The 12,083-nt window shown below is 36.8% G+C and overlaps 1 protein-coding gene across 3 annotated transcripts in view; it reads left to right on the top strand.

The window, feature by feature from the left end:
• Positions 1-12,083, top strand: part of ambra1a (autophagy/beclin-1 regulator 1a) — a 71,805-nt gene that overhangs the window by 23,161 nt on the left and 36,561 nt on the right. For all 3 annotated transcript variants that reach the window (XM_026267713.1, XM_026267714.1, XM_026267715.1), the window contains one exon: positions 1,803-1,913. In XM_026267713.1, the coding sequence (XP_026123498.1) occupies positions 1,803-1,913 (111 nt within the window). The remainder of the gene's footprint in view (positions 1-1,802; positions 1,914-12,083) is intronic.

The raw sequence follows: 12,083 nt of genomic DNA, 5'->3' as shown, positions 1-12,083 counted from the left end.
TTATTCATCCTAATAATGTTTCTGGCCTGACGATTTGCCCTGTTGTTGACCTACGCTTTGAAGAGTAAAAAAAAAAAAACGATTCATGATTCAGATGATTCAGTTTCAGTCAACACCCTCGTCTCAGTTCTGTCCATCATTCTGTTCTCCCTTATTTCCTCTTTAAGAGCTCTGTCTCTATGGCCAAAGCATACAGTACTGTTCAGAAGTTCGGGGCCAGTAAGGAGTTATTACTTTTTACTTGCAAGCATGCAATAAATTGTTCAAAAGTGACAGTAAAGGCATAGTATTACAAAATATATATATATATATTTTCTAACTAACTATTTAGTTTTCATAATAACATGCCATGTTAGCAGTAGAATAACACCAACACCAGATGAGTTTCTTTTTCTGGTTAGGTTTAGTGTAAAGTCCGCAGCATTCCGCTTCCCAAAGGGTCTTTTAAACTGAGAGAAGCTCTCCAGCTCATTAGTCCATAGCAGCTCCTGAAAGCCTGTCTGAATGCCAGCTCGCTGCACCTGGGTGTCTGTGGGCTGTAATGGGCGGACAGCAGAGTGCAGGGGGAAGCTGTGTAATAGATATTTATGTCTGCATTTACGTCTCCTTGAGTCCAGGTCATAACAGGCAAATCTAATCTGTTAGCCAGGCCCAGGATCGACCCTCTACTGGCAAATGGACCTCTAAGTGTACTGTTCGGCCAAAGCCTTCCCTCTTCCCTTCTGTAATTATGGTGACAGGGCTGAGCACTGAAGAGGACAGCCTGACATTTCCTTGTTTACCTCAGAGAAGAGTTATTTTGCAGACAGAGACCTGTATTAAATTCAGTGGCGAGTGTGTTGTCTGATTTGCTAAGTGCCCGGAGTGCAGTATAGTTTATATAACCATTGAAGGTCTCTTCGTAGAACAAGTTATCGCAGATAGAGGAGATTCCTCAGGCAAAACAAAGCTTGTTTTTGTCTAAATTAGATGCAGAAGAGGATTTGTAGATTTAAGAAATAGTGGAGATATGTAAAACCTTTTCCTTATTTTGTCTGTTACTTTGGTCTGCTCTCATTTAGCCTAGTGTTACCAGTCTTAGTAGGGCCCATGCTATTAATTTTTCTGTTTTCTGCTTGAGTGTTCAAGCCTTGGGTTGCACTCAGAGATGCCCTGTAAACCGCAACAAAACCCAGTAGAGCCTCTTTAGTCAAATGCTGTTAGATTTTCCTTGCTCTTGTAATGTGCTGTTTCTGTTGTGGTCAGATGTACACTACCATTTAATAGCGTGTGGTTGGTAAGAGTTATTAATAGTTTGAAAGAAGGGTAGAAAATTTGAGTAAAACAGTAATATTGTAAAAGTTAAAATACCGTTTTCTATTTCAATACATGTAAAAATGTTATTCCTGTGATGACAAAGCTACATTTTTAAAAGTCATTACTTTTTTTATACGTCATATAATCTTTCAGAAATCATTATAATATGCTGATATGCTGCTCAAGAAAAATGTCTTCTTATTATTAATATTGAAAGCAGTTATAATATTAACATTATTAAGATTTTTGTAGGAAACTGTGATCCATTTTTAGGATAATTTGAAGAGTAGAAATTTCAAAAGGACAGGATTTATTTGCCATAGAAATATTTTGTAACCTTTACTTTGTGATCAGTTTAATGCATCCTTACTGAAATTTTTTTTTTTTGAAAGGCACTGTAGGGAATGTGCATTTTCAGCCTGTTTACGTAGAAATATTGACTGGTTGATGAATTATTTAATTGCTGTACCTGTAACGTGACACTTTTTTCTTTTTCTTTTTTTAAGGTGCTGTAATTGGGGACGGTCAATCTGCAGTGGCCAGCAACATAGCTAACACAACGTATCGTCTCCAGTGGTGGGACTTCACCAAATATGACTTGCCTGAGATCAGTAATGGTGAGTGGTTTCAGGGGTTTATCAAGGCCATTATTGACAAATAGACTGTAATATTATCCATTACAGATGGGGAGAATTAATGTTTTAGTATATTGGGATTCTTTCTTTAATGATTCTGATTGCTGTACAGTCGTCTCAAGTTTAGTTCTTAACAGTAAATATTCCACACACACACACCAAAACTCTTTTGAGCAAGAATCTAAACATTCTAAATCATCTGTGACTTCTCAGATCATAGTCTAAGAGGACTGGTTTTGTTTATGACTGAGTTTTGCATACGAACAGTAGAACAATCAATACATTTAAAATTAAATGTATGTATTTAATCCAAAGCAACTTACAGTGCATTCAGGCTAACAATTTTTACCTTATCATGTGTTCCCTGGGAAACAAACCCCCAACCGCAATGCTCTACCAATTGAGCTACAGGAACACTAAAATATAGGATTAGGATTGAACCCACCGCTGGTTCCAGTGGTGTTTAGTAGGGGACTTTTTTAAAAAGGCACGAGTTCTTTTTGAGATTTAATATTTGCCATGTGCCCATCCACCCAAACACCAACACAAAATGCTCCAATGCCCCACAGTGTTGAGGAAATTGTAGTGAGGGGAAAGGCTGCACTGTGGTAGAGTAGCTGTGGAGAAAGGTACGAGTGAGCACTCCACTGAGCACAAGAGTGCAGCTGATGGAGGGCAGATGCCATGGACAGGAGAGGAAATTGGTCACATATTAGAGTTATTTTCTTCCCCGCCTCTCTCTTTCTTTCTCTCTCATGATGAGCGTTACTGGAAGCTCTTGGCGATTACCCATGGCTGATTACAAGATTGCAGAGTGATTCTTGTTATCTGGGCTTGATCTCACACCTGGCAGCACTAAGGCACTAACATCTGTTCAGCCAAAGGTTAGCATCCCTCAGGGCATGTACACGCATCCAGATACACACAAGAAAATGAGCAGTGGATTCTGTTTATTGCACTATGAAGGTAAAGAAATCAAAGTCAGCCCTTATAAAATTCAGTTTGGCCTTCACTTATCTCTAGACCCAGATGTGCCCAACCTGCTGAGGATCTGTTGATGGATGAGGATTGAGAGTTTTATTTGTCAGTTCTGTTGAAGACTCAGCTCTCCAACAGACATGGCAAAAAACTGACATGAGTTTAGCTGGTGTTAGTGTAAAAAAAAACAACTTTGAAATGAGACAGAACAGTTCAATGCATATCATACATGCAGAAGTATTGTGCATCCCAGTGTCATTTGGGTCTGGTTTTAGAGGACAGACAAGATTTTGTTAGGTTTTTGTTAAAGCTATTCAAACACGCACAATTGTTTTGGAAAATCCCCTTACCCTTCTTGGCTTGCAGAATCCCCAGCTTTGCCCCAAACACCCTGAAAGAAAATCTCTGGCTTCACAACATCCTCCAAAATCTGGTTTGTTGTGGCTTATCGTGTTTATTGTAAAGTACCCCCAAAAAAGATGGATTGAAAGATTGGCTGCTAACTAGGAATTAATTCTAATTGTTTTGTTATTTTATCTCTGTTAGGTGCAACCAGTGTTAATTTCGTTGACTAAATATTTTCGTCATTATTTTCGTCACGAATATATTTTTGCCGACGAAAACGAAACGAAAACTAAAATAGAAGGCACTGATGGAGACTAAAACTATGACTAAATTGATTGACATTATCGTCAACGAATAAAGGACGAGACGAAAATAGACTGTGACGAAAATCAAATCAGCAGACGGGAGAGATGCGAGGAATGAGCAAAAGAACCGGCAAAACAGAACAGACTGCATGAGAGAAGAGAACCAATCAGAGCCTGACTTATTGAGACGTGAAGCGAAGGTTTTCAGTTTTTATGAGCTCCCGGGAAGTCGGCATTCGAAGAGGTGATAGGGACTTTAAGCAACAGCCTCTGGTGGAACGGCAACGCCATTCTGGCGTTGTATTGCGCCTGCGCGAATTTAACTGCTACTTTGTGACGTTCTAATTTAACGGTCTACTACGGGAGAACAGCTGATTTGCCGGAGTCGCTACAACGTGAGAGGTTAGGTAAATAAATGTTATGTTTTTAGACTTATTTACATCATACAATATTAAAAACTCCTCTTCTGACAAAAGATTGTCATTTAACGCCAAAAGCAATCCTTCTCTTGCTTTTTTAAATTATATATTTTTTGGGATCTCAATAAATGAATTAATGCTGCGTTGCGCTGTTCTGTTTTACCGTTGCTTAGTGACTTTTACGTTCTTGGCTACAGCGGTGTGACGGCAAACTTCCGGTCGCTGTAGCCGTTCCATTCGCAGCTGTTGCTTAAAGTCCCTACTGTCTAAAAGAGCGACAAAATGTCCACAGCTCACTTCACGTTTGACGACGAACAAAACAAAACAAAGTGTAAAGCACGCAGAGCGCTCATTCGTGGCAAGAACACAACCAATTTGAAAAGACATTAACAGACGAGCCACCCGGACATTTTCTCAAATGTAATTTCACAACGATGTTCTTTTGTTTATTGAGCTAAGCAAAATTGGAATAGTGCAGTGCGTAGATGTTGTAGCATTAAATATTACGAACTGAAAAGTACTGTAAAATAGCCCCTTCTTCAAATTAGATGCGAGCACAATACTAATACGTAATATCATGATAAATACATTTGATTAATACTAATGTTTAGTATATTTTATAATGTTCTACTTGTTGACAATATCACAAATATTTCTATATTAGTCATGTGAAACATGAATGTTCACATCCTATCATTATACATACAAATCTAGCAATATTGTAGTATTTAAAACATACAATATTGCTAGACAAATGAATACCTTATAAAATCTTGTTACTTTTTTTAATCCACCCAACTTATTAAATATTTACTTTAAATGTATGCACTTATTGTTCAGCTCAGCTGTAAGCTTTAAGGTCCTGGACCTAACGTTATTTTTCTTTTATTGATGGTCAATTGGCAGCTAGTTATTGTTTACATTATCATGACAGTGTTTGTTGCTGCATAAAAGCTTTTGAATCAAAATAAAGACACAGTTGTGTTGAAATAAAGTTGAATTTGTGTTTTATATATTTTGGTTAAGTTTGTTTCCTATACCAGCTGTAAAAAATTGTCTAGTAAATCTGTTATTGATTTTAGTCTTATTTTAGTCGACTAAAATACAAAGCAATTTTAGTCGACTAAAATAAGACTAAAATTAAAACAAATCAGATGACTAAAACTTGACTAAAACTAAAAAGAATTATAGTCAAAAGACTAAGACTAAAACTAAATTAAAATTTCGTGTCAAAATTAACACTGGGTGCAACCCAAGGGTTGATCATAGGAAGTTTTCTCAGTCAGATTAGAAAGGTGATCCATTCAGACTAAGAATGGGTACACACCACATAATTAGAATGATAAAGATGCAGACAATCATATTGTTAGACAATCAATTACATTCAAAGCATTTTTTTCCCAGCTGATGAATTGACAGCCAATTCTTAAATTCAAGTTATGCTCATAAGTGCACAGTTGGAATAAACAGATCAATATGATCCATTGCTATAAATGGTAATGTTACTATCATTATAGTTACCGTTATAGTACATATCGTTTTTGCTGTGAACAGGCCTTTATGATCATTAAAGCCACAGCTCTGTACTGCAACACTGTATAATAAATGATTCTTGTGCTTTCAATGTAAAACTTTGTTTTTACGTTTTCATAAAAAATGTATAACAAAGTTGAGTCACAATAGACTTACATTTTTTAGCAGAGAGTGCTGAGAAAAGAATTCATTTTTGTTAGATCCACACAGCTTGCAAAGTGAAACGGGAACCTTAACTAAAATGGCTCACATTTTTGAGCTACTGTTAAGAAGAAAGCAAGCAGTTGTTTCATATCAGAGAACATAGCATCAGATTTGCTACAAGTATTACTGAAGTAAATGGGAAATAGCAGGAGGTAGATCTGGACTGTTTCGGCTGAGCAGAACACTGACCCCCTGGACAGAAGTCCTCTTCCCTTGCCAGCAGGCTTCTTCCACTCTACAGAGGCCTGAGTGCATTCTTCTGTCCTCCCACAGTACACATTCCCTCTGGAGCATCAGTGCAGTCTAATTACAAATACAAGAAACCCCTTATAGGCATTAGATGTCAAATAAACTGTGCTATTGATTTTCGGAGCCCATTAGAAGTTCATATATTGTGCTGCAGTCATAGCACTGAGTAATACTTAAACTGCTCATGTTGAATTCGTAGAAGCTCATTGTTCTACATAACACTTGAGATCGAAACATTTCCATTAGACATGCACTTGCAATAGCTTTTAATTAAGCACCACTGGGCTTTTGTGAACGTTTTTCTTTATGGGGGTCTATATGATTCTTTTCTCCTCTATAATTATTTCAATGCAGTCTGGTTTAATTTAAAGAAAAAGCACTTAATCTTCTTAGAAATTGCTTTAATTATGTGCTCTGGCTTACATATTGCAGAATCAGTTAGATACATTAATTAAGATAACTTTTTTCATCCCCAAATTGTGGAAGGACGTATCCGTTAGAAAGCCAATGCACTTGTTAAAAATAGCTGGTCAGACTTCAGGCTATATAACCATTAGTGTAGATGGGACATGTTACAGATTTTTTGGGCCAGTTCAAAAAACAAAAAGAAAAAAGAAAAAAAAAACTATCCTTGGACTAATTTTTGCCTACAGAGGTGAATAAATCTATTGGGCTTATGCAAATCTGAGGCAAAGACATCTGAGCACGATGGGCCTTTAGCTGAGCAAGCTCATTATCAAATGTAAGCTTGAATTCTCTTTACTAACTACTCTTCCCTCAAAACCCTACTTTCTGGCCAACTCCGTCTAAGAGCAGAAGTATTAACGAGCTAAGATGTTTCCATGCTCTCTGATGCATCTACTTCATGATAATATATGGCTTCAAGAATCTGAAATAAGCAGTGTCTCAAGTACAGAGGAGGGTGAAAGTCCTCTACATCAAAGTTAGCCATTGTTTTAATAGAGCAGAGAACGTGACTCGCTACACTGAAGCTCTGGGGGTGATACAAGCACCAAGGTTGACTTGTTCTGTGTACTTGTTATTAAACTTGCATGTAAAAAGTTTAATAACCAGTAAACAAAACAAGTAAACTGCACTTATTGCCAATAGAATATAATGCAAAGTGTAGGGGTTCTACTCTAGCCAAGGTTCCTGGCTCTGTAATCTAACATCTGTTCCAAATTGTGTAGATGAGTTGTGTGTGTATCAATTTACGGGATACCCAAAAAGACATTTCTTTCATCAGCTTTGGTGTCAAATGGTATAAAGATGCCGTTGTAGTGGAGCTGAAACAATAGGGAAGATGATGATATTTAGATAAAACAGCAACAGTCCAAAGTAGAGAGAACAGCCGGACTCGTGCTTCAGTTTCGTGAGGTCAGGTCTAGGACAAAAGCCATAACCATGTAGCTAATCCTAACAAATATCTATGTGTTTAGATATTAACTAGCTAGATTATCACCAAGGTAGCATTGGTTTTACCATTGTTAAGGTTTGTATGCTTTACACTATGCCATTCAAAAGTTGGGGGTAGGTAATGAAACAAATAATTTTTTGCCCCCCAGTGCTGCATATATCTGATCAATCAATCGAACTGTTTATTTTAATATATTTTAAAATGTATTTATTTCTGTGATGGCAAAGCTGAATTTTCAACAGCCATTACTCCAGTCTTCAGTGTCACATAGTCCTTCAGAAATCATTCTATACCATTCAATATGCTGATTTTGTGCTCAAGAAACATTTCTTATTATTAGCAATGTTAAAATATAGTTGTGCTGCTTAATATTTTTGTGAAAGCCGTTATATTTTTTTGATTATTTTATATTTGAATAGAAAGTATAAAGATCAGCATTTATTTATTATATGAAATCTAAATAATTTGTAACATTAAAAGCATCTTTACTGTGAATTTTAATCAATTTAGTGCTTGCGGTTTAACTCTTGCTGAACTGAAGTATTAATTTCTTCCTTAACATACTAACCCTAACAATTTGAATGCTATTATAACTCACTGCAACTCAAGAGAGTTGCAGAACCAGTTAAGTCAACAAGATTTTTCAGGGAAATGATTGTTAGAGAGCGGTTTGGGAATTTTCAGTTACCAACAGAGACTGTGGACAAATCCAGCTCATAAAGCTACAGAGGAACCATTTACATCATCCTTCCAAAGTCAATAATGTCAGGAATCTGCTGGGATCATAAATCAGTGTAATTGCAACTCAGACTAAATATAAGCCATCAGAGCTGATTTATCATTTTAACACCACCCAGCTCATTAATGTTTAATTAGGAGAGGGATAGTTGTCAGATTATTATTTTTAGTTTTTTGAAGCTAGGAACAAGGCCTCAGCAGCAGAAGGTAAACACTGACATGTATGATGCTGCCTCCAGCAGCTCTTCTCTTGTCCTCTGCTCTGTTACAGTTAAGATGAAATCTTTAGCCCTGTGTACATTTTGTTCTATATAAAGACCAAAACAGAGGATCAAAGACAAAACATTTCCAAGCCCTAAGATGTTGCAGTTTCTGAAATCAAAGATGTTTCTGAGTTGCCTTCACTGAAATCACAGAATTGCTAAGGGCTATGTGGACTTTTGCTGGGATAGCAGCACACGCCAGTTTTGTTTTAATTAGGAGAGCTATGAGTCAAATCAAATTAAATGCTCCGCTCTAGTTCTTTAACACAAAGTCCTCTCTCGTTAGAGCTTAGCAGGTGTAGCAAGTCGTCAGTCTGTGAATAAGATGTGTGATTTTTGTTCCCCTTCCTTCCCCCTCTATTTTAATATTATTTTTATGTGTGTACATGTTCAGTCCCATGCGGTTCTCATAAAAGCAAACTCATTGGGTTTTATTGCAGGATTTTTGTGACACTTGGAAAGTAAAACCCCAAATGAAATTTGAGACCGTCAGAGCAAGGCTGTGATTGTAGTGTTAAAGTGTTTTTGTTTCTCTGTACATTCTCAGAAGCTGAAGGGCTTTCTCAATGGCTGTAAAGATCCAGCTTCAAGATAATAACAGATACTTTACACACATACCAGACCCATTCATGCAAAAATGCAACAAGAGTCTATGAATATTCATTTTTCTGATAAATGATGAAGAGGATTTTATGTAAAATGCTTCAACAAGTTTAGTATGCCCTCGGCTATAAAGGAAATGAAATCGGCTGCATCTATATTCTAGCAAGCGCATGGTGTAAAGCGCTTGCAGCTGCTGCTTCATTAAATTATGGCCTCAATAGCACGTCTACATTTAATGAAAAAAAGAGCACAACCTCTTTATTGTCTCATCTTGTGGTAGCCAACATCAGAAATCTAACACTGGCACCCTGGGAAAACAGCTGTACTCTCCACAATACTGAAGAAAATGGGAAATGCCGGATGGTTGTGTGTAGTGGAAGGAACATTTACACGGAACCTGTTTTTCGTTTTTTTCACACAACTGTGCTACTTGTTTTTCAAAGTAAACATGCTCAGGTTTTGTGTAGTTTGCACAATATTTTGTGTTCAAAACATTTAAAGGTAACTATACTGATATAACTATATTGCTATTCTTTCAGTTGGTCAATCAGAATTGAAAGCTGTAATTTGAAAGTGTGAAACTTGCTAAGTGCCCTAATGAAGACATACCGCCTCGTCTGTGTTAAAACCAGTTTACACCAACAAAAATGTTCTTTTCTCTCTCGCTTTTCCTTCACTATCCATTATATGTTCCACAAGTGTGATTAATGCTTTAAATCTTCAAGACTGTAAACCAAGAACACTTGTTTCAGGCATGTTCACTAGGATTGCAATCTGTTAAGCAACCAACATGTTGTCAATGTTGTTCAAATCACCAGACACTGAAGCCCGTGTTACTGCAGGAGGACTGTCCCTATAACATATGTACTGGAAGCCACCTTTGAGTAAAAGTATTTAGTGGTTTTGGGTAAAGTGTTAGAGTAGATGTTTTTTTGGAAGATGTAGTTAGACTACAGTCAATGTATCTCCATTTCTGGTATTTATCTGTATTTATTTTTTCTAATGTTCAGGTGCTGTGATATTAATAGACACTTAAACTGACATCAGGTCTGTGGTTTAGTGCTGTTATATAATGTAGAATATCATTGTAGCAGTGTTTCTTCGCTGTCATCTAAAGGGCTATTTGTATATATATATATATGTGTGTGTGTGTGTGTGTGTGCGGAAGCTGGATGCTTGTGCTTTTATGAATGTTGTGTACTCAGTATTTGTCGACCTTGAAACTAGGTTATTCTGGATGTTTGTTTTTTTCCCAGGGATGTGTTAATCCACTGCTTCTTTCAATCTGTTTCTTATCCCTGTCTCTCTTGCTCATTTAGTCTCAGTGACAAAAGGCACTCTCTCAGACACATTTCCCTAGCTCCTCTGCAAAGATCATGCCCAGGAAATCTCTGTCACTTCTTGTTGCACTACTGCTATTTTCTGTCAGTTATTTTTCCGCTTGATGACTTTGTACTGTAGTTTCAGATAGAGTGACTTTGCAAATGACAGAGAGTGTAATTGGAGTGAGTAATTCTGGACTAAACCAGTCTGAGTCCATTGGCTGGGTAGCTGGAATGGATCCAGTATAAATTTGCCTGTAAAAGTCTGATTTATTTCAGTTGTCCAGATGCTCTCTGTCCACAGCAGCTGGAGTCCTGGGCGCTTCGTTTATCATTCTGTGTCAGCCACAAACCCAATCTATACCCTAAAGAACATCTTTGCTTCCACAAAAATAAATGATTAAAATACACTTTAGTTTGTACGGCAGTGGTCTGGGCTTCCCTTGGAGTGCCACCGGAATAGCCGTCACTTTAGCCTAGCAAATCCATTACTTAGATCCAGTACAGAGCACTGTCTGCTGAAGCCGTGAGCCACTTATCCATCTTCAGAAGTGTGGGCCGACTCTCACTGTTACACAACCTGCCCTTCTGACCCTCTCCTGCCAAAAGACAAATGTTTTCATTTCATTTTGCCTTGATCATAGTGAGGGCCAGGTTCAGTTTTGTGTGTGTGTGTGTTTCACCTTCTTTATCAATCTAAAATGTTAATGCAATTTTGATATTGATGAAAGCATTTATATTGAAGCTGGGAAGAGCAAATTTATTTATTTATTTTATTTTTATAAGTGTCTTTATGAGACTATTTCCTATGCTGTTCTTTCTGCTGTAACAAACAAAATGGCAGATAATATCAATAAATCGATCATTTTCTCAAAATGGCAGATAAAACAAAAATCAGTGGTGTAGAAAAACCTTTTGGAGAATATTTGAAAAATAATTTGTTCACAGCAGACAGAAGAGTGATATAGGCAGGGGTGTGCATGCACGACCAAAATAAAAATTGAGTTGAGTAAATAAATTCAGACCGCTCAATTCTTTAAAGCATAAAGCTAAGCTATGCACTGCCGGTTTCAGAGCAAAATGCAAAACTTAAACTTTTTTCATTCTGCAACGTGCTTCACTTGTCAGTGTTAAAACTGGCAGTTCATATGTAACCCTGGACCACAAAACCAGTTTTAACTGTCAATTTTACTAAATTTATATGTATACATCTTCGGAAAGCTGAATAAATAAGCTTTCCATTAACTTATTAGGATCTGACAATATTTGGCCGAGATACAACTATTTGAAAACATTGAATCTGAGGGTGCCAAAAAAAAAGTAAATATTGAGAAAATCATCTTTAAAGTTCTTAGCAATGAATATTACTAATAATTTTTATATATATATATATATATATATATATATATATATATATATATATATATATATATATATATATTTACGGTAGGAAATTTACAAAATATCGTAATGGAACATGATCTTAATATCCTAATGATTTTTGGGATAAAAAAAATATATATATATTAATTTTGAGCCAGGATTTGAGCCAATTCTGAGTATGGGTCACCATACTTGGCTGGATATATATTTTTTTCACTCTGTTTACACTGACAGAGCGCTTCAGAGTTTCACTCTCCATCAAGCGATCTGTACTTTTTCAGTTCATTTCACTGGACACACAGTACACTTGTTTTCGATGCTCTGCAAACTCTGTGTGAAGGCGCAGTACTCGACGTCGCTTTTTTGATCGTGCTGTTTCACATGCATAGAGAG

Source organism: Carassius auratus, chromosome 7, assembly GCF_003368295.1.
Source record: "Carassius auratus strain Wakin chromosome 7, ASM336829v1, whole genome shotgun sequence".
In the NCBI taxonomy this organism is placed as follows: Eukaryota; Metazoa; Chordata; class Actinopteri; order Cypriniformes; family Cyprinidae; genus Carassius; species Carassius auratus.
Note: the sequence above shows the minus strand (reverse complement) of the source record. Positions and strands in the feature narration are given on the sequence as shown.